This window comes from Piliocolobus tephrosceles, chromosome 2 (assembly GCF_002776525.5).
Source record: "Piliocolobus tephrosceles isolate RC106 chromosome 2, ASM277652v3, whole genome shotgun sequence".
Taxonomy (NCBI): Eukaryota; Metazoa; Chordata; class Mammalia; order Primates; family Cercopithecidae; genus Piliocolobus; species Piliocolobus tephrosceles.
Genome location: NC_045435.1, coordinates 24,720,007 through 24,744,234, shown reverse-complemented (window position 1 = coordinate 24,744,234; position 24,228 = coordinate 24,720,007). Strand labels below are relative to the sequence as shown.

At 38.4% G+C, this 24,228-nt stretch overlaps 1 protein-coding gene across 3 annotated transcripts in view; it reads right to left on the bottom strand.

The window, feature by feature from the left end:
* Positions 1-3,488: 3,488 nt before the first annotated feature.
* Positions 3,489-24,228, bottom strand: part of ROBO1 (roundabout guidance receptor 1) — a 1,175,986-nt gene continuing 1,155,246 nt past the window's right edge. For all 3 annotated transcript variants that reach the window (XM_026457249.2, XM_026457251.1, XM_026457257.1), the window contains 3 exons: positions 13,034-13,342; positions 6,423-6,619; positions 3,489-5,191 (listed from right to left, as the gene is read on the bottom strand). In XM_026457249.2, coding sequence (XP_026313034.1) covers positions 5,177-5,191; positions 6,423-6,619; positions 13,034-13,342 — 521 coding nt within the window. In that variant the 3' untranslated portion in view covers positions 3,489-5,176. The remainder of the gene's footprint in view (positions 5,192-6,422; positions 6,620-13,033; positions 13,343-24,228) is intronic.

Genomic DNA, 24,228 nt, shown 5'->3' with positions numbered 1-24,228 from the left:
CCTCTAAGGAGTCAAGGCACATCTCACTGGTGTTTCTCTATGCTTTTTTGCTTTTGTTTTGTTTCAATGCTAATACTGTAAAAAATTTCAAAATATGTTAAATGTCAATTACATTCAACACCTATAGTATCAGCAATTGACAACTGGTAAAAACACCAATGTGAAAGTAATTCGAACACCTATAACTAACTTCATATGTGTACATTATGAAGGAAAATTTATCTTAAATCTGAAAAATGGTAAACTAATGATTGTTGATTTTTGTTACCATGCCAAAACATTTTCCAATAATCCTGCCAGCAACAGATAGATGCCTTTGAGGCTTTGCTAGGGCCAAAATTCCCTTTGAGCTTAGACTCGCCTCATCTTGGCACCTTCCCATCTCAACTACCTACCATGTGCATGTCTTCTTTCTGCCTTAGGGTCATCCGTTCCCACCTGGTCTGCTCTCTAGTACTGGGAAGTGAAATCCCCGCCCTGCCTGCAACCTGCAGCGAATGGGGAACAGTTTTGGGCTCCTGTCCTTCAGTGAGAAGGTCTTAGGCAGCTGTGGCTTCTGGGAAGAGCCGGTAGAGTGAGAGTCCCTGGTAGAGGCACCTTCACCTACTTTGAAGGATCTACACCGACTTTCACTCCCCTCACACTCCCACTTCCTGGGATTATATCCCAAGTAAACCGTTTGCATCCACGTCTTTGTCCAGGCTCTGCTGCTGGGGAAACATGAGCAAGAGTACGTCACTGTTGGACCTTTATCTGATTCTCCTAAGTGAATGTAAATTGCCAAGGTATATTTTTGACAGATAATTTGCAAATGATAAAGGTGGCCGACTTTAGACTTCCTGCAGTTTTGAAGGTTGATGGTTATTTAACCTAAAGAAAAAGATAGATGTTATGATTTTCTAGCCCAGTAAAAATTAGTATCGTGTTTGTATTGCCCTGTAGAAAGTTTACTAACTAGGCTGGGTGCGGTGGCTCATGCTTGTAATCTCAGCACTTTGGGAGGCTGAGGTGGGCGGATCACCTGAGGTCAGGAGTTCAAGACCAGCCAGGCCAACATCGTGAAACCCCGTCTCTACTAAAAATACAAAAATTAGCCAGGCGTGGTGGCGGCACCTGTAATCCCAGCTGCTCAGAACCCTGAGGCAGGAGAATGGCGTGAACCCTGAAAGTGGAGCTTGCAGTGAGCCGAGATGGCGCCACTCACTCCAGCCTGGGCAACAGAGCCAGACTCCGTCTCAAAAAGAAAAAAAAGAACGAACGTTTACTAACTCATCAATCATATTGAAGTTTCTTTCACAGCTGCCATTCGACTGCTCTTTGTCTTTCTGCTGTTTACCTTATTATTGAGGTAAACAAAAATGTGATGCATGCTCTCTTTCTTTGAGACTTATGTTTTTTAACAGTGAGCAATGAAAAGGTAAAAGTGATTGTGAGACACTAACGACTACAAGATTCATTTCAGTTTCAGCTGTACTACAGTGTTCAGTTTCAGCTGTACTACAGTGAAACTTATCTTTGAGCTGTTGGGGCAGTAGCTACCAAACTATTTTTGACATAAACAGGATTGTCTCCAAAATGCAAATTATTAGGCTCTTTTCTTCAAAAATGCAGAAGTTGCTTTCACGCCCCCTCCCTCAACAGACACACAGTCCAAATGCAGCAAGCAGTTTAGGGGCCATTGTAGTATCTTGTGAGACCCCAAGGAAGTCCTAAGTCCTTAGAGCTCCAGCATGGCACAGAAGAGCATATGGAACTCTCATTCCTTACTCCTTACCCCCACCCTACATTGAAGGACTTAGAAGTATCAGGAGAGGATCAATGGATGATAAGAGGCATTAAGGCTGGGAGAAGAGGATACAGAGTAAGGGTCTGACAAATGAAGATCATTTAAGGAAACTTGGACAACAGCAATCCCCAAAGCCCCCTGCTTCCTGACCACCCACACTTTCTCTACGTGGGGTCAGCCTCTGAAATTCAGATGTCACCCTGTGCAAAGGGAAAGAAGAAAATCCAGACGATATATGTAATAATCAAAAGAGCCAGGTATGGTCAACTTCACTTGGAATTAAGATTATATTTTCTGCCACTAGGCAGAATAGCAGCCCAACATAAACACCAAGTTTAATCGCTGAAAACTCAAGTAACATGTCTGTACCCGCGAATTGTGAAATATGTGCTGCAAACACCACATCACCACCCACTGTGTGGCCCTTGGATTCAAGAGCAACAAAACAAACAAAAACACCACAAATTTATTCCACAATTGGGAATTTCACAGTGAATTTTACTCACCGGAAAGGAAACCGCCCTCATCCTGGTACCACACTTATTCTTTGACTTTCATGCAAATACTTAGAAACAAACTAGGTATGAAAAGCGGGGATTGCATGTGTCATGAATTTCAGTCCGTACATATAACAATATCTTGTATCATTTGTGGAGTTTACAGAGTCCGTATCATACACATTAACTCACTAAATCATAACAGCTCCATGAGGTAGGTATTATTGAAATTACAGGTGAAGTACCTGAGACTTAGAGGTTAAGTAACATCTCCAAGGAAACACAGCTGTGACAAAACTGTGACTCAAACCCAGGTCCTCTGATATACAGAATCAGTGTGTATTATCACATAAATAAAAAGAGAGACTAACTTATTTATCGTCAACCCACCAAGGGAAAGAGAGAAATCAGGTCATTACACATGTCCCTCTAACATTTCCTTGAAGTAGCTTTTAGAAAACTGACTTCTTAACCTGTGGACCTGTGGATCTTTAAGTAGATGCTGGTGATTACTTCATTTTTATAAAATTAAATTTCAAATTATAGCCCCTTTGTTCAGTGTTTTCCCTCATATTTTCAAATTCTGATAAACACAAACTTTAGGTAGAAGAGCAGTATATATGTGAAAGGGAAAAAACCTACATCAGTTTCTGTTGCTCTTGGAACTTCCAGGACTTGGTGCCCATATTGTTCATCTAAAGTTGAATACTTGAATACACTAACTTTAATAATGTGCAGCCTAATATATGATAGGTATTGTTAAAATTTTACATGAATTTGTAACAAGAAAGCAGATAATTACTGATAAGCATTTCGGATTTATATAATTCTCTTGCTGACAGAACATAGGTGGCTCAAACTTTAAAATCACATTTATCTAGTTGAATCCCAATTATTTTAGAAACAGATTAACTGATATTCAGATACACATATATAAACAAAAATAATACACCCTTAATATTAAAGACTTAGTCTCTGATCCAATTATTAACTTCTAGGTCTTGACTGATCTTACATTTTTAATTTCAGAGGAGTTAGGTAAAATTTTAGCTTACAGGAAAGCCTGGTTATTCATACAACTAATTGAGAATTTTCACTTATCTGATAATACAGGGGTGAAATGTTAAGACAGAACGACTTTGTGATTAAATGGAATAAATTTGATCAGCACACAATGAAAAAAGAGATCAACACAAGAAAGAAAGATGTATTTGAGAACATTTTTAATAAATAATGTGACAAAATTACTTTTCTGATTATTGGATTTTCAGTATGCAAAATTATGGCTAAAAATAAGAGGCTTCTTACATGAACATAATGAAAACATTAATCATATGGATTGTTCCCTTAGTACTGCGCGCCCTTTCTATGGAGCTTTTTCAAATTATCTAAATGAACACGTTTAGTTTTTGGTGAACACCAGCCGTGTTTTTGTGGTTCAGTTTCGTTTGGCTTTGTTTTCCACTGGGGTCAGACCTGATACCTATCTATGAATAAAAGTACATTTTTCTTCTTCAAATAGCACCAATTATAAAATCAATGATATTCATAAAATGACAAAAAAGGATCATAGAAATCTACTAGTCAGAGGGCATTATTTGGCAATTGAAAGCACGTAATGCCTCTATTAGAGATTTGAAGGATATCTTGTAAATTTCGATATTGGCCACAACAAACTTAAACCTCTTTTTTTCTTTAAGTCCAGGAAAAGTAAGAACCATTTGGTTCATGGCCCACAATAAAGTATGCACGTTACTTCACCATCTGTCATCATTCAAATATTCCAAATACAAACATAGAGCATTAACAAAACAGGCTAAAAACGCTTCTCAACATTTTTTTCAATAAGACAAAAAAGGTTAATAGTTACAATGGTTTACAAATAAAGTTTAGTGATTGTGCTTTTAAAACCAAAAAAAAAAAAAAAAAAAAGAGAGAGAGAGAGAAAGAGATTAAAAACAGTGCATTACAAAAAAAAAAAAAAAAATCAAACTTCCTTAAGTGGCACTTCTGAAAGTTGAACTGACACTACCAGAAGAAATTTAGGCCAGTTAAGATAGGGATGTTCTTACTCAATTGGTCATTAAAAACATCCACTTGTTTGTAATACGTATTTATAATTGCTTTCTGATTGAAAAATAGAACAAGGTTTTGCTAGGTTTACTTATGACAATGACTAGACAACCAGAGATCCAACTGGCTTAGCCCTACTTATCCAAAAGTACATTTCCAATAAGAATATACTTCAATGATTGAAATGAAGACAAAATAAAATACCACCAGGGTTTGCAAAGAGGATATATTTACAATGTTTCTACCCCATTCAAATTGTTTGTGGTTCTGCATTTGCTATATTTTTAGTTTTTTCCAGCAAAGGGTAGTATGAAAAACTGATTTTCAAATCATGTTAAAATGAAATATGTTTTAATTTGCATTAGCAGTTGGCTATAGAAAGATTATACTTTGAGAGCCCTTGGCATGAGGTTGAATATCAACTTTGTATCTTTGATCAATATCTTGCTATAAATTAGCTTGGCATATAAGCAGTGCAATGCCATATCTCAGGGGCAAAATGCAAAAGAACAGTTTTGTTCCCTCTTGCTGGCTGATGACTGAAGCAAGAAGTCAAAGCACTTTCCCTGCTGGAAGTAAGGTGTAATGGTTTGCTCCAACAGCGAAGGGAAGAGGAAGGCTCTTTGTAGGGTTAGGGATCAAACAACAACAATAAAAACCCAATAAAGTTTTTAAAATGGTACCCCAATAAGAGGAATAAAAACGACAATTTGTACACTCTGATTGCACTGAACATTTTATCTGGCGTCATGTGTCATCTGACAGGAGGCATCTTGAGTGATAATTTTCACATTAGATCTCATAAGCTTCTTGCTTGTCTTCAGCTTTCAGTTTCCTGTAAGAGATACGTGATAGTCACATTTGAAAATAAATCTTAAGAGGACTATCTTATATTTATTTATATGCATTTATTACTATTATAATTTAATGTGTTTTTCCATGTATTCATTAGCCTATGTTGGAAAGTGCTCATGTCAACTAATTCACTCATCAGCCTTAGTTGGTCTTCACAGCAAATTCAACAAGTACCAGACTGGGTTCTGCACAGTGCCTCGGTGTTGTGTGGTGGGACACAGGGCTCTGAGAAGAGGGAAGGAATGTATTGAGTTATCTACTCCCCTCAGCCCCAACTCAACATTACAGCTCTGCTTTTGTTGGTTTTAAGTACTGGAGTTAACAGTAATGACATTCTGCTGCCCCAAAAGGCTACTTCTACTTTAAAATAAACCAAAACTTGAAAATAACTTCTCTAACTGTTTGCAGGAGGAAAGTCTTTCTCATTCTAAACCTCAAAATCAAAATACATTGAGCTTTATAGAACTTTCAATTAGACATAATGGCTTATACATTTTCAGCTTCTATTATAAAAAGTTATCATTTGACACATATTTATCATCTACTTGAGTTTAAATATATTAATTAAAAAATTGTCCTCAACTTATCTTTTATTAAATTGAGAAAATACAATCTTTGAATGGGTCGGGGGAGAATTTATGATATGGCTTACTGCCAACTCTATCTTGTATAGCTATCTGTCAAGCCTAACAAGAGAGTACATCTTTGACTTAAGAAGTTTCCTCCAACTGGGGAGGTCAGTGTCACAGACTAGGCATACACTTTCAGAAGTGTAAAGGTGAAGGATAGTCAGTCAAACCAGTTGCATTACCCTAGTGATGGCTATGGCAACTTCCTCACTCACATCATATAACTCTGTCATCTTACTGGGTTTTTATAAGCCTGCTACAATGCTATAAATTATAATATCTCTAGATCAATAGCTCTTATTTCTTAACAATATGTTTGCCATATGTATTTCTTATCTGAAAATCTGCAAATGAAGATAAACCCTAGATAAACAAATAAACTGCAATTAACATTTAAAACTTTGGAACACATTTCAAGAAAATTCTCAAATTCTCAGAACTTCAGTTTCTGCCATCATAGACATTAGAGTACTGAAAAGTTTGTGATAAAACAGTAACATTTCTGTACACTGATGAAAGTTCCTAACTACATAAAACAACTACAGTCTAACATCGGTAAACTTGGGAAAAAATTATAGATACCTCTAATTCTTCATTATTATCTTCTCCTCTTTCATATCCTCCAAGTACCTGCATTTCTGCAATATTTCTTCGACCTACATTTGCTTGTTCTCTTTGTCTGCTTCCTGATCCTCTTGATGACATTGAGCTTGAGGAACTGGGATCTCTGGGATTATTTGATGTTGGAAAAGTAGGTCTACAATAAGGTAGAATATCCTCTGTGTAATGAAATATAATAAATGCAGGTGAACACCATCATACACTTTCAGTGTATATTGTATCACTCCTGTCTACCTGTAATTCTGAATAAGGAAGCATCAGTGATTTAAAGTATAAATGAGGACACTCTATACGCATAATGAATAATGCAGCATAGTGTCTTGAAAATGAAAAGTATAAGCCTTGCTGTTTTCCTATTAGTAGTCAGGGATTTGGACTGATTCCACTCATAAGCTCTTGTCCGTCTCAAACTCACTAGAGACCAATATCATTAAAAGAGGTAAACCAAACCTGGAGTCAGATTTGGCTTCCAATTCTGTCATTCACTATACGATCTCAGATTATTTTAGGCTTTAGTTTCTACTTTTCCAAAAAAAGTGATGATAGTATATATACCTAGAGGGTTTCCTAGTGTTGATATGAAAACAGATGAAATAATAAAATATCTATGTAGCTTATAAAATGTTATAAGGAATTGGTAAAAAAAATCAAGCCCAGTCTCCTAGAAATACCAAACAGAGCCAAGCCTGGGTTCACTCCACAGACACCAAAATATCAACCTCCATGTCAATGTCCTATTTACATTGTGGAACTCTGAATCTTAGAAGCCTGCTATTGTTACTAACTTCAATAAGCAAGTCACTCCAATTAATTTCTGTCACCGGAATTTCTACCTCCTTACTGCTTGAAATTTGGTGCTTCTCCTACTGATGCATCCTCCAGCTGCTCACTTGTCTCCAAAGTCTGCCAACTCTGCCTTTTGGACGACAAACACATCAATACCTAACTCTTTGGCATGCTCTTCCCCACCTCCCCCAAATGCTTCCTCTACTATTCATGTTGCCTGAATGAAGCCTGATTTTCCCTGAAGTTTCCCCTGACGTTCTCTGTAGTGGAAGGGTAAGGAGGAAGGCTTGCCTCTAGCTCACCATCACCAGTTCCACATCACTGCTCCTCTATCCTTGAACAAAAGCATCTCCACTTCTGAGGCCCAAGCCATCGTTTTTTGAAGCCAGTATAGTCCTCCTTGATAATGTCTTGTTCTTTCCATTCTACTCATCACAACTTTCACTCCTAAACCACAGTTCTGACACACAGGAGTGTCACAGTCCAGGAGGACGACTGTTCCTGCAGCTTCTCTTCATAGCACTTGATACCGTGTGACCATCATCCTCTGTCTCTGTTTCATCAACGGCTTTCTCTCTACTGACTTTCGTTTTCTCAGACTACAATATGATAAAATCTCTCTCTTGCTAAAAAGTTTCCCCTTAAGACGCTGCTTTCTATGAAATCAACACCTTTCTTTCCTCCCCACTCAGCCAAGCTTCTTGAAAAGCAATTTGATTCAATATTGATAGTCACAATTCCCATTCACTCTGCATCCCACTGAAATCCATTTATGCCTACATCACTACTATGAAACTGAGAAAACTGATAATGCCAACCGTGTTTCCAGCCTTGTGTCCCTGGACCTCTTAGTGCTCTCAATCAATGCAAATATTATTATTCTCTCAGCTGCTAGTTTTCCTTCCTCCCTGGTCAATCGTCTGTGAGCTCTTTTTATGAAGTCCCACTGATATGTTGATGCTCTACAGGTTTCTACTTTCAGTCTAATGTATGTAATTCATATATATATGTATGATATATATGAAAGTTCTATTATACATTATACATACATGTATAATTATACATTATACATATATGTATGTGTATCATTCATGTGTGTGTGCATGTGTGTGTGCGTGTGTGTATATATATGAATGATATAGTTTGGATATTTGTCCCTACCCAAATCTCATGTTGAATTGTAATCCCCAGTGTTGGAGGTGGGGCCAGGTGGGAGATGCCTGGCTCATGGAGGCAGATCCCTCATGCATCGCTTGTGCCATCCCCTTGATGATAGGTGAGCTCTCGCTCTGAGTTCACACAAGATCTGGTGGTTTAAAAGTATGTGGCACCTCCGTCCCACTCTCTCTCTCTCTCACTCCTGCTTTCACCATGTGATGTGCCTACTCCGCCTTCATCTTCCACCATGATTCTAAGTTTCCTGAGGTCTCCTCAGAAGCCAAGTGGATGTCAACACCATGTTTCCTATAAAGACTGCAGAACACTTAGCCAATTAAATCTCTTTCTTTTATAAATTACCCAGTCTCAGGCTTTTCTTTATAGAAATGCAAGAATGGCTTAATACTATGTATATAGTTTTTCTTCTACTGACCCTCGGTGATTTTGCCCAGTCTCACAGATTAAAACCCTTTCCAAACTATAACTGTGATAAGGAAAGGTATTTTGTCTGCTTTGTGTGCTGATATACTTTCACCTTGACCTATAACAGGTCATTAATAAACTGCTTTCCATTATTTTCATCATGCTGAATCATTATATTTTTAATTCCTAAACTACGCCCCAAACCTTAGGCTCCTACAGGCAACCCAACTGAACCCCTACTCTTGCATGTTACTCAAACTCAACCTGTTGAACACTGACCTCACAATGCTCACTCCCTTAAATGTCTTCCTTTGCTATATTCTTGAAGACACTGAATGACATCACACTAATCATTAAGATATGCAAGACAGAAAATGAAATTATTATAGATTCTTCCCTTTCAACAACCTTTCCCTACATCTTAAGTGTATCATTTCCACACAGTCCAACATACAAGTAAGGTTGATTCTGACTCTAAAGTTTCTTGACTTTTCCGAGTCACCCATCCTTGCTCCTATAGCATGGTTTATATTTTCTACATTTCTTGTCTGGGGGTTGTACACATCTTCAAACATCCTTGAGCTATTCCTCTCTAAACTGTCTTCGCTCAGCCACTTTCCTCTTATAAAATCTATAGGCTCTTTATGACTGAAGTCTTCATGTACCTCAAGAGCTTCATATTTGACCACTTTCATTATGTAGTAGTACTGAATTTCTTACAGTTTCCTCAATAGACCTTCAAGCTTTTTATGCACATTATCCACCTAAATAAATCCTCTTTTCTTATGCAAGCTAAATTCTACCCATTCTTAAACACTCAGTTCATATGTCATTTCTGCCAGGAAAGATCAAGAGATCTTTCCTAACAGTCTCTCACAGTCCTGAGTGAATTCTCTCTCTTCTGGACTCCTAAGTATCATGGCACTAGGAAGGTTATACTGAATACAACAATATCTATGAAGGTATACATTATCTGTCCCTCTCCCCCTGACTACAAGCCCCTTGAAGTCAAGGTTTATGCTCATACATAAATCTCGGGATTTAGTACAATGCTTAGTAACACAGTAGGTGTTTGATATATGTAGAAATAAATTGAGCTAATGGAGGCAAATGTCAGCAAAATGATCAGACATTCAAGTCCAAAAGACCACTCTCCTTAATTAAAAATAATCATTCATTATACACATAAATCAGGGTGCCTCTTTCACTATAAACAATGTAAACTGAAATATGAAGGTGAAAATTACAGCAATGCATACAAACGATCATTTAATGGCATATATAGATAGGGTTATGATTCTAATAAAAATTTGGAAAAGCAGAGCATGTTAAATAACTCATCAGTGTACCTCAGTGATTTCCATGATTCCCTGGGTTCCTTGTTTCTAGACTAATGGTCTAGTCTTAGTTCTTTCGTTAGAAATATTTTTATAGCAGAAAGGACAACTTACTAAATTTCTGAAGATTGATTTTTAAAAATTTAATGTTTTCTAAATCCGCATACAAGATATTTCTAGGTTTATAAAATTTCCTTCTGAAGAAGAATCTCACCTACTTTTTAATTTTAAAAAATATTTATTTATTTATTTATTTTCTGAGACAGAGTCTTGCTCTGTCGCCCAGACCTGGAGTGCAATGGCGTGATCTTGGCTCACTGTAACTTCCTCCTCCCAGGTTCAAGCAATTCTCCTGCCTCAGCCTCCCGAGTAGCTGGGATTACAGGTGCACATGACCGCACCCTGCTAATTTTTTTATTTTTAGTAGAGATGGGGTTTCACCATGTTGGCCAGGCTGGTCTCCAACTCCCGACCTTGTGATCCACCCACCTTGGCCTCCCAAAGTGCTGGGATTTCAGGCGTGAGCCACTGTGCCCAGCCAAGTTTTAATGAAGGCTTCCTACAAGCAGGAATCGCTCCACACTTTCTAGCCAGATACAAACCTTGCAATTTACATCATCACATTCTATTTATGAATCGCTATTTGGAGGCGAGTCACACTGAGTCAGAAGTTCAGAGCCAGATCAACTTTGGGTTAACTGAGAAAAATAAGTAAGTTTTTCAAACTTTGGATTGCGGTGATATCATCAAGGACTTTGTGGTCACACAATAGAGGCATGAGTCTGAGATGCACAGCTTTATCTGTCACCTTGCTTCTGAGTCTATGCCTGGATTAGGAGTTCAGGCTGCAGTCACAGAACAAAGAGAAATTGCCCTCCGTGTTGAAAAGAAGTTAGCTAATGACCAGACGTCCATAATAAATACAACAGTACACTGAGGTCAGATCTTACCACAACATATCTACTAAAATACAGTAGTTAAGTCCCCATGTAGATTTTTAAGTTTCATTCCCCTATCACTCTTTGCTGATATCCTCAACTAATAATCTTCCGTTTCTTGGTTTCTTCTCTTTAGTCTATAATAATGTTCAAATGCACTATCCTAAAACATTTCCAGTGATTTGGCCTTTCTGTCAAACCCTATCCCAAGATTTCCTCCTCATCCCAAACTTCCAAAAAGAGCTTACGTATGCTGATCACCTCCCTTCCAAAATTTCCATTCACTTTCGAACCCCATACAGCCTGGCTTTTCTTCTGACCCGCAAACAACATATTGCAAGATCCCTTTTACCCTCGCTTGGGCTTACATTCAACATTCACCACTGTGGTATTTTATATACCTTCCTGTCTGAAAATGTCCCACTTCATTCTTTATAGGACACTATTTTCGATGGCTTGGATACCTTGATTATTAAATCTCTGGGTCGGACAATCTGTTTCCTTAATAGGATGTTGATTATCTACCTCGTCTCTTAATATGATCATCCTTGACTAGTGGTGTGTTGGAGCAGGCTCAATGTTTCACAATACCTGATTATATTCATCTCTTCCTACCTCCGCGTTCAGTGACTTGAAATTGGCAATTCTGAGAGTATTCACACAACGGAAGCAAGCAAATGGCTACAAATTAGGGTCTGCTTTTGTTTTCTCCTGGAGAGTTGACTGATACATAGTTACCGGCATTATCTCTGCTGAAATTCAGACTTTGTTATTCCCATAATTATCACCTCCGTGCTGTGAGTTCTAAAACCCACTCTGTCCTCACAATCTTTCTCCTCATCTTTAAACCCAGTTCTCTCAATTTTTATTGTGATTTTTACTATCTGTGTTCTTGTCAGCATTTTAATCCATTCAAAACTGCAATAATTTTCCCCATGAAATTTAACATTTTCCTTGTTCTTTATTTTATTTTTTTTACATTGGTTAATATGAGCGTGTTCCACTGGTCATTCAGGGCCACCTACTCAACCTACGAATACTTCTTTTGTTTACTCTATTATCTCAACTCACCTTTCAATATTCAATGAGCCACCAAGTCCTCCTGGGCTTCTCTCTGAAGTGCCTGTACAGGCTGATCCTTCCTGTTCTTCTGAGCTATTTTAATTCATTGCTTTCATATTTTATACTTGAGTGTTACTGTAAGGTTTCTGACACCCTCATCTACCAGTTTCCAGTCTTCCTCCACTATACAGTGCTGCCAGTTCTTCTTCTAAAACACATATCTGATTACGTCATTTCTCACTCAAACTCCTTATTGGCTCACAACTGCCCTTGTCGTAAATCTCAGCCCCTCAGAATAGTGTCCCTGGCCTTTGCACCTAACCACCTTTCTAGTTTTATTTTTCACCCAGGCTACAGAGCAGTTGTGCGATCTCAGCTGACCGCAGTCTTGACCTTCCAGGTGCAAGCCATCCTCCCACCTCAGCCTCCTGGGTAGCCAGGACTACAGGCATGTGCCACCATGTCCAGCTAATTGTTGTGTTTTTTTGTAGAGATGGCCTCTGGCCCCAAACATTCAATTCTCCAGCCAAACTGGAAACCATTGTTCACCAAACATTCACTTTCATACATTCATGTTCTTTTCTCAACCTATTTCTTTTCCCCGCTATCCCTTCTCCCTCTTTAACCTGTTGAAATCATGCTTTCCTTTAAAATGTAACTCAATTGGCACCTCTCCAGGAAGGCCTTGTATAAAGTCATATACTGGAGTGAATTGTATTAAATTAAAGTTATTTGAGTACATGCCTGTGTCCTCCATTGGAAAGCAAATTTCTTAATCTTACCACTTTTCGTATGGCCGCATAGAGCCTAACTGTATGCCTTGCAAACATTCAATCTGTATTTATTTGCTGCTTGATTGGATGACTACCTTGGATGAGATGAGTCTTTGCTGGTGGAAGGTCGCGTTTTGCTGCCTTGTTTCCACGTCCTTTCCCGTCATTTGGCTGTTCCTGTGCTTCTCTGGGATCACCTGGATTTGTTCGCACATCAACAACTTGTCTTCCATCCAATACTTCTCTCCCCTTGTAACTGCTTCCTTTTCTATCTGACGATCTTTCTGTTCTTGCATCTATAGAAGGGAGTTTTGGCACCACGACAGGTCGTACTTCCAGCTGTGTCTTGGATTGGACAGTAGGTGACTTTATAGCAGGTGGTGGCACAGGAGGCGGCGGAAGATCTAAAAAGAAACATTAAAAATATGGCTGTAAAAGTCTGCTACTTATGAAACCATCACACACTTGGATTATCATTGGAGTCACATTCACCTATGAGATACGGTATCTTAAATGAACTAGAATACTGGAAGGTAACCAAGGAAAAAGACCCCAAATTTTATTTTTTATTTGTATTTGTTTATTTATTTATTTATTTATTTAGAGACAGGGTCTTACTCTGTCATTCAGGCTACAGTGCAGTTGCGCAGTCTCAGCTTGCTGCAGCCTCGACCTCCTAGGTACAAGCAATCTCCCATCTCAGTCTCCTGAGTAGCTAGGAGTCTAGGTATGCACCACACACCTGGCTAATTTTTGTGCTTTTTGTAGAGATGGGGTTTTGCCATGTTGCCCAGGCTGGTCTCTCACTCCTGGACTCAAGTGATCTACCCACCCTGGCTTCCTAAAGTGCTGGAACTACAGGTGCCAGCCACTGCACCTGGCCAAGACCAACAATTTTAATGTACTCTTGTTATCTAGCACAGAACTCCTGAATGACAAAGTTGGGACTTAATGACATCTGCTCCTGGGATAGCTAACAGCGGGTATGTGTACTGTAACTTTCTCTCTCCGAAGTGTGGGAGAGCTTACTAATTGATTTCAGTAGAACACTGCTAGTACCAGGTGCACGCCTTTGCTCCTTCAGGCAATCACTTCAAATTGATTGAGGTTGGTACTTGAGACCTATTTGCCTTCTCTAATCTAGCCTAAATCTCTTCTCATTTTGTAGAGAAGGAAGCTCAAACTTGTAGACCTTAAGCTACCCTGCAATCTCAAAGCTAGATATAATCGGAACCAGGACTCATCAATGGTTTAGTGTTCTTTATATTACTATATTCAATTGCATGTTTATAGTCTACTATTCATTGATGGACTCTCACCATTTTATGTACCCAGAGGTTTTAAACCAGATAATCACTGGTATAAATATAGGTTAATTTGACACATACACACACACACACACACACACACACACGCACACACACACATAGTTATTTCTAGTCGTAGTTACATATTAAGTAATACATATTACATATAATGTAACTTATATAATTTAATTTCTTCCTTTTTTTTGAGACAAAGTCTGACTTTGTTGCCTAGGTTGGAGTGCAGTGGTGTGATCTTGGCTCACTGCAGCCTCTGTCTCCCATCAAGTGATTTTTGCACCTCAGCCTCCTAGGTAACTGGGACCACAGGCATATGTTACCACAAATGATTAACTTTTGTAGTTTTTGTAGTGACAGGGTTTCACCATGTTGCCCAAGCTGGTCTCCTGTGCTCAAGCCATCCACCCATTTTGATCTCCTAAAGTGCTGGGATTATAGCCATGAGCCACCACACCCAGCCTATAATTCAATTTTGTATATCATAGATATACTTAAGAATGAAAGTAGGCATAAAATTTGATATCTAGAAAGAAAATTTTTAACCAGTGCTATCTTTAAAAATCATTCCTATATATACTCCAGGGAGAAAGGAAATATGTATCCTAATATTATTTGGTAATTTAGTAGAAACATATGAGTAGATACTAAGTTTTGGTTATTCTGGCTGTAGTGTGGGGAATGTATTAACAAGAAAAGCTTCAATTCAGGAGGTCAAGAGATTATTGTTAGTATTATTTTATTTTTTATTTTTATTTTTGAGACAGAGTCTTGCTGTGTTGCCCAGGCTGGAGTGCAGTGGTGTGATCTTGGCTCATTGCAACCCCTGCCTCCTGGGTTCAAGCAATTCTTGTGTCTCAGCCTCCCGAGTAGCTGGGATTACAGGTACGTGCCATCACACCCAACTTATTTTGTATTTTAGTAGAGACAGGGTTTCACCAGGTTAGCCAGGATGGTCTCAAACTCCTGACCTCATGATCCGCCTGCCTCAGCCTCCCAAAGTGCTGGGATTACAGGCCTGAGCCACCACACCTGGTCAAGAGATTATTATAACTCACATAATTAATGATAGGTGATAAAATGTTATTGGTGGCTGCTCGGAGAGGAAAAGACGTGTTTGAGATTAAGGGAGAAAAAATCAGTATTATTTCAGGATCAATGAAATACAGTACAGGGGTGGGAGGAAGAATCTAAGATGACTTTTAGGATTTTTGTCATAGTTGTCTCGGTGAATGAAAAGCACATCACTGAAGGTATAGAGCGCAGCAAAAAAGGAGATGTTTGTGAAGGAAGAGTGTAAGTTCAGTTTTAAAAACGTGAATAGGAGGAGCTTTTGGAGTATCAACATAGAAAGGTACAACAGGTATTTGTAAATAAAATCTGAATTTCAGGAGAGACCAAAACCAGAAATACAGAGATTTTGGAATTATCAGCATAGCTGTGTTTTTAAGTATTGTCTTTAGAAATGGTAACGTTTTCATGTTTGTAGACTACTGTCTAGAATAAAGTAAAACACATTCATAAAACATCTATTACATGCTTGGTATTATAAAATCACCCTTAAGATTTTAAATTTAAAAATACAAATTTACATGGTAAAAAATTCAGTAGGAGTTTAAACTTGAAAGAACAACCTCGGTACCTCCCCACCTCCACTTCTAATCTCCAGGATTGACTATGCAGAGGTAATGGGTTTGAAAGGTTTTCTATAGATCATTTCTGAAGTTATTTATAAAGCAGGGCTGTCTAGTCTCATCACTGCAGGGAGCACCGTTCACATCAAGGACTACAGACAATGGCCACACCTGGGATGACACAGAGTGCCTGTCTTCCCATTCACATGTGGTGGCCAGATAAAAAGGACCACACACACAGAGACAGCCTTCCTTCTTTACCTTCCCTGGATTCTACTTATTATTAAAGATAACCAAAAAGAGAGAGTTAGAAAACAGGCTGTATCAAGTAGCCTAAAGCCAAGGGACCCAAGGCAGAATGATTTTAAATTCAGACTGAGCCTGGGATTGGCAATACGGGGAAAAAGGTCTAATTCAGAACACACCATGAAAAAGACAGAGTGAGTGACCGCAGGCTCATTTCTGCACTATCTGCTTGCGATAAACTTAAATTGGATTGCAAACACAGATTATCAGGAAGCCGATGACTGCCACTTTCATCAAATCATAAAATGTCTGGGCCTTTAAGATATCAAAGCTGATGACTACCACGATCTTAACATCACACAAAGTCTTGGGAATATATGACTCATGAGACAAAATCTGTTTTACTAGATGTTCTAGATAGGTGTTATTTATAACACAAGTTAAAAAGAGAAGAGAACCTGCTGACAATTTAAAGAATTCTAACTTCCTATATATATTTGTCACTGTATCTAATGACAATTAGAGAGGGAAATGTTGACAGGTTTGATTTCTTATACAGATTGCCAAATAAATTCTTTCTTAGGTATTATAAAATACCACCAAGCAGGGATATCCCTGCTTATGAGGCCAGGGATTATTACAGTACAAACAATTCTATATTCCACATAGTGATACATAGTGCTTTCACCTAATTTGTACCATGAGTAGTACAAATTGGATTTCACAAATGGGATTATGGACTTGTTTTGTATGTGTGTGAACTTTATGTAATTGTATAAACACTCATTCTTTCTACAAGACTTTCCAAATAACAGTATAATGCATGTAAAGTAACATAGAAGAACATGTGCATTCAGACAAGTCTGCCAACATTAACTTGCTGTAGAGATCTAGCACTCTATTTACTTAACTGCTTCAAGTCTTCAGACCTTGTAATTAATGATAAATCAAGTCAAAATAACATTATTCCAAAGAGGGTGGTGAATTTATAATTTATGAAAAGTAGGAATGGAGAAATAATGTAGATTTCATTTTTAAATCAACTATGTAAATGCATTAGAAAGGTTGAAGAGAGGGGGTGGAAAGAATCTATTAGAAGGTCCTAGAAATGCACTTATTCCTGGCTTTTACTTATTAAGACTCTGGCTAATAAATATTCATGTATCCTAATCCTACCCTTTATCTCGGTTAAACTTGTAAGAGGCAAATATGAAATAAATAAATCATTAGATACTGCCTGTCAGCATGACTGTAGCATGCAATACTCTCCTTTGCACTTAGTTCTCCGAGTGCTTCCGAGGCCTTGGGTTTGACCACAGAGCAATTGTTGGCCACAATGCCAGGTGTTAGGGCTGGTGCACTGTTAATGGGCTGAGTTGTGCCCCCTTAAAATTCAAATTGTGAAGTCCTAACCCCCAGTACCTCAGAATGTGACTGTATTTGGAGTCTTTAAAGAGGTAATGAAGGTAAAATGAGGTCACTAGGGTAGGTCCTAATCCGTTATAACTGGTGTCACTAAAGGAGGAGATTAGGACAGACACACACTGGAGAAAGATCAGATGAAGACACAGGGAGACGACGGCCATCTCCCAGCCAAGGAGAGAGGCCTCAGAAGAAACCATTCCTGCTGACACCTTGGTCTAAATTTCTGGCTTCCAGAAGTGTGAAGAAATAAGTTTCTGTTTTTTAAGCTACCTAGTCTTCGGTACTTTGCTATGGTGGCCCGCGCAAACTAATACAAGAATTAACTGAGAAGGATCATCACAAATTACTCTTTATCAGTTCAGACATGGCCACTCTTCATCTTTCTTTATATAGTTTTTAAAGACCCTACGAAGCAACGTCATAATCTGAACAAAATTAACAAAGTAAAGATGCTACAAAATCAATACTGATAAACCATATTCTGAACAATGTCACCTAAATGTATTGACAATAATCAAACTCATCCATCATAGTCCATACATTTTGCTCACTAAAAAGAAAAAATACCCCACAAAATTCTTCATGTCTTACTAATATGTTCGATTCACATTTTAACAATGGGTAGCTCTTTAAATTCTTTCTTCCTCTCCCTTCTCTTTTTTAATAAACTGTACCGATTGTGTCTGCATTAAGCTTCTTCATGAATTGGTCTACGACTATTTTTCCAAAAATGCAGTGTAGTAATTTGGGAAAATAATTTCTGAAACAGTGGCTTTTGTCTCTGTGTCATAACCACTGCCATCCAGAGTGTGTACATTTCTCTTATTTAGTGCATTAACAAGTATCTGCATTATATGACTTCAATTAATCAATATGCATGATGGGATATGTATATGATAAGACACAGCATTGTTATTTTGTGGGTTTTTTTTTTACCCAACAGTAAGCACACAGCATAAAATTCAAGACTTGTTATAGTAAACATAACTTGAAGGATAGTTATCAAAATATTGAAAGAAAGTGAATACTGTACTAGCTTTAGTCATTTCTCCATTTTATCTATTTTTGTGACTCAGAGAAAATAATTATTGGCTTTTATATTGCAGTATGCACTATGATAATTTTGCATAATCACTTTTGTGAAATGAGCAATTAGAAATCCAAATAAACATTTCAGATTAACTTTTGGCTTTACAAATATTTCAATATACATCTTTGGTATTTCCGAAATTAATTTAAAAAATAACTTGGCGGCATCATCATTCAATTTAATAGTTATTATTCAGGGATTAGTTAGAATTATATTTAATTATTAACAGTGAAATAAGTACTACAGCACGTGGGATAATAAATACAGACAATTTTCTTTCTTGTTTATTATACTTTAAGTTCTAGGGTACATGTGCATAACGTGCAGGTTTGTTACATATGTATACTTGTGCCATGTTGGTGTGCTGCACCCATCAACTCATCAGCACCCATCAATTCATCATTTATATCAGGTATAACTCCCCAATGCAATCCCTCCCCCCTCCCCCCTCCCCATGATAGGCCCCGGTGTGTGATGTTCCCCTTCCCGAGTCCAAGTGAACTCATTGTTCAGTTCCCACCTATGAGTGAGAACATGCGGTGTTTGGTTTTCTCTTCTTGTGATAGTTTGCTAAGAATGATGGTTTCCAGCTGCATCCATGTCCCTACAAAGGACACAAACTCATCCTTTTTTATGGCTGCATAGTATTCCATGGTGTATATGTGCCACATTTTCTTAATCCAGTCTGTCACTGATGGACATTTGGGTTGATTCCAAGTCTTTGCTATTGTGAATAGTGCTGCAATAAACATACGTGTGCATGTGTCTTTGTAGTAGCATAATTTATAATCCTTTGGGTATATACCCAGTAGTGGGATGGCTGGGTCATATGGTACATCTAGTTCTAGATCCTTGAGGAATTGCCATACTGTTTTCCATAATGGTTGAACTAGTTTACAATCCCACCAACAGTGTAAAAGTGTTCCTATTTCTCCACATCCTCTCCAACACCTGTTGTTTCCTGATTTTTTAATGATTGCCATTCTAACTGGTGTGAGATGGTATCTCGTGGTTTTGATTTGCATTTCCCTGATGGCGAGTGATGACGAGCATTTTTTCATGTGTCTGCTGGCTGTATGAATGTCTTCTTTTGAGAAATGTCTGTTCATATCCTTTCCCCACTTTTTGATGGGGTTGTTTGTTTTTTTCTTGTATATTTGTTTGAGTTCTTTGTAGGTTCTGGATATTAGTCCTTTGTCAGATGAGTAGATTGCAAAAATTTTCTCCCATTCTGTAGGTTGCCTGTTGACTCTGATGGTAGTTTCTTTTGCTGTGCAGAAGCTCTTTAGTTTAATTAGATCCCATTTGTCAATTTTGGCTTTTGCTGCTGTTGCTTTTGGTGTTTTAGACATGAAGTCCTTGCCCATGCCTATGTCCTGAATGGTACTACCTAGATTTTCTTCTAGGGTTTTCATGGTACTAGGTCTAACATTTAAGTCTCTAATTCATCTTGAATTAATTTTCGTATAAGGAGTAAGGAAAGGATCCCGTTTCAGCTTTCTACTTATGGCTAGCCAATTTTCCCAGCACCATTTATTAAATGGGGAATCCTTTCCCCATTTCTTGTTTCTCTCAGGTTTGTCAAAGATCAGATGGCTGTAGATGTGTGGTATTATTTCTGAGGACTCTGTTCTGTTCCATTGGTCTCTATCTCTGTTTTGGCACCAGTACCATGCTGTTTTGGTTACTGTAGCCTTGTAGTATAGTTTGAAGTCAGGTAGCGTGATGCCTCCAGCTTTGTCCTTTTGACTTAGGATTGTCTTGGCAATGTGGGCTCTTTTTTGGTTCCATATGAACTTTAAAGCAGTTTTTTCCAATTCTGTGAAGAAAGTCATTGGTAGCTTGACGGGGATGGCATTGAATCTATAAATAACCTTGGGTAGTATGGCCATTTTCACGATATTGATTCTTCCTATCCATGAGCATGGTATGTTCTTCCATTTGTTTGTGTCCTCTTTTATTTCACTGAGCAGTGGTTTGTAGTTCTCCTTGAAGAGGTCCTTTACATCCCTTGTAAGTTGGATTCCTAGGTATTTTATTCTCTTTGAAGCAATTATGAATGGAAGTTCATTCCTGATTTGGCTCTCTGCTTGTCTGTTACTGGTGTAGAAGAATGCTTGTGATTTTTGCACATTAATTTTGTATCCTGAGACTTTGCTGAAGTTGCTTATCAGCTTAAGGTTTTGGGCTGAGACGATGGGGTTTTCTAAATATACATCATGTCATCTGCAAACAGGGACAATTTGACTTCTTCTTTTCCTAACTGAATACCCTTGATTTCTTTCTCTTGCCTGATTGCGGTAGCCAGAACTTCCAACACTATGTTGAATAGGAGTGGTGAGAGAGGGCATCCCTGTCTTGTGCCAGTTTTCAAAGGGAATTTTTCCAGTTTTTGCCCATTCAGTATGATATTAGCTGTGGGTTTGTCATAAATAGCTCTTATTATTTTGAGGTACGTTCCATCAATACCAAATTTATTGAGCGTTTTTAGCATGAAGGGCTGTTGAATTTGTCAAAAGCCTTTTCTGCATCTATTGAGATAATCATGTGGTTCTTGTCTTTGGTTCTGTTTATATGCTGGATTACGTTTATTGATTTGCGAATGTTGAACCAGCCTTGCATCCCAGGGATGAAGCCCACTTGGTCATGGTGGATAAGCTTTTTGATGTGCTGCTGAATCCAGTTTGCCAGTATTTTATTGAGGACTTTTGCATCGATGTTCATCAGGGATATTGGTCTAAAATTCTCTTTTTTTGTTGTGTCTCTGCCAGGCTTTAGTATCAGGATGATGTTGGCCTCATAAAATGAGTTAGGGAGGATTCCCTCTTTTTCTATTGATTGGAATAGTTTCAGAAGGAATGGTACCAGCTCCTCCTTGTACCTCTGGTAGAATTCAGCTGTGAATCCATCTGGTCCTGGGCTTTTTTTGGTGGGTAGGCTATTAATTGTTGCCTCAATTTCAGAGCCTGCTATTGGTCTATTCGGGGATTCAACTTCTTCCTGGTTTAGTCTTGGGAGAGTGTACGTGTCCAGGAAATGATCCATTTCTTCTAGATTTTCTAGTTGATTTGCGTAGAGGCGTTTATAGTATTCTCTGATGGTAGTTTGTATTTCTGTGGGGTCGGTGGTGATATCCCCTTTATCATTTTTTATTGCGTCTATTTGATTCCTCTCTCTTTTCTTCTTTATTAGTCTTGTTAGCGGTCTGTCAGTTTTGTTGATCTTTTCAAAAAACCAACTCCTGGATTCATTGATTTTTTTGGAGGGTTTTTTGTGTCTCTATCTCCTTCAGTTCTGCTCTGATCTTAGTTATTTCTTGCCTTCTGCTAGCTTTTGAATGTGTTTGCTCTTGCCTCTCTGGTTCCTTTAATTGTGATGTTAGAGTGTCAATTTTAGATCTTTCCTGCTTTCTCTTGTGGGCATTTAGTACTATAAATTTCCCTCTACACACTGCTTTAAATGTGTCCCAGAGATTCTGGTATGTTGTATCTTTGTTCTCATTGGTTTCAAAGAACATCTTTATTTCTGCTTTCATTTTGTTATGTACCCAGTAGTCATTCAGGAGCAGGTTGTTCAGTTTCCATGTAGTTGAGCGGTTTTGATTGAGTTTCTTATTCGTGAGTTCTAGTTTGATTGCACTGTGGTCTGAGAGACAGTTTGATATAATTTCTGTTCTTTTACATTTGCTGAGGAGTGCTTTACTTCCAATTATGTGGTCAATTTTGGAATAAGTGTGATGTGGTGCTGAGAAGAATGTGTATTCTGTTGACTTGGGGTGGAGAGTTCTATAGATGTCTATTAGGTCCGCTTGGTGCAGAGATGCGTTCAATTCCTGGATATCCTTGTTAACTTTCTGTCTCGTTGATCTGTCTAATGTTGACAGTGGAGTGTTGAAGTCTCCCATTATTATTGTATGGGAGTCTAAGTCTCTTTGTAAGTCTCTAAGGACTTGCTTTATGAATCTGGGTGCTCCTGTATTGGGTGCATATATATTTAGGATAGTTAGCTCTTCCTGTTGAATGGATCCCTTTACCATTATGTAATGGCCTTCTTTGTCTCTTTTGATCTTTGATGGTTTAAAGTCTGTTTTATCAGAGACTAGGATTGCAACCCCTGCTTTTTTTTGTTCTCCATTTGCTTGGTAGATCTTCCTCCATCCCTTCATTTTGAGCCTATGTATGTCTCTGCATGTGAGATGGGTGTCCTGAATACAGCAGACTGATGGGTCTTGACTCTTTATCCAGTTTGCCAGTCTGTGTCTTTTAATTGGAGCATTTAGTCCATTTACATTTAAGGTTAATATTGTTATGTGTGAACTTGATCCTGCCATTATGATATTAACTGGTTATTTTGCTCATTAGTTGATGCAGTTTCTTCCTAGCCTCAATGGTCTTTACATTTTGGCATGTTTTTGCAATGGCCAGTACCGGTTGTTCCTTTCCATGTTTAGGGCTTCCTTCAGGGTCTCTTGTAAGGCAGGCCTGGTGGTGACAAAATCTCTAAGCATTTGCTTATCTGTAAAGGATTTTATTTCTCCTTCACTGAGGAAACAGTTTGGCTGGATATGAAATTCTGGGTTTAAAATTCTTTTCTTTAAGAACGTTGAATATTGGCCCCCACTCTCTTCTGGCTTGTAGAGTTTCTGCCAAGAGAACTGCTGTTAGTCTGATGGGCTTTCCTTTGTGGGTAACCCGACCTTTCTCTCTGGCTGCCCTTAAGATTTTTTCCTTCATTTCAACTTTGGTGAATCTGGCAATTATGTGTCTTGGAGTTGCTCTTCTGGAGGAGTATCTTTGTGGCGTTCTCTGTATTTCCTGAATTTGAATGTTGGCCTGCCCTGCTGGGTTGGGGAAGTTCTCCTGGATGATATCCTGAAGAGTGTTTTCCAATTTGGTTCCATTTTTCCCCTCACTTTCAGGCACCCCAATCAGACGTAGATTTGGTCTTTTTACATAATCCCATAGTTCTTGCAGGCTTTGTTCATTTCATTTTCTTCTTTTTTCTTTTGGTTTCTCTTCTCGCTTCATTTCATTCATTTGATCCTCCATCGCTGATACTCTTTCTTCCAGTTGATCGAGTCGGTTACTGAAGCTTGTGCATTTGTCATGTATTTCTCGTGTCATGGTTTTCATCTCTGTCATTTCGTTTATGACCTTCTCTGCATTAATTAGTCTAGCTGTCAATTCTTCCACTCTTTTTTCAAGATTTTTAGTTTCTTTGCGCTGGTTATGTAATTCCTCCTTTAGCTCTGAGAGGTTTGATGGACTGAAGCCTTCTTTTCTCATCTCATCAAAATCATTCTCTGACCAGCTTTGATCCGTTGCTGGTGATGGGCTGTGCTCCTTTGCAGGGGGAGATGCGCTCTTATTTTTTGAATTTCCAGCTTTTCTGCCCTGCCTTTTCCCCATCTTTGTGGTTTTATCTGTCTCTGGTCTTTGATGATGGTGACGTACTGATGGGATTTTGGTATAGGTGTCCTTCCTGTTTGATAGTTTTCCTTCTGACAGTCAGGACCCTCAGCTATAGGTCTGTTGGAGATTGCTTGAGGTCCACTCCAGACCCTGTTTGCCTGG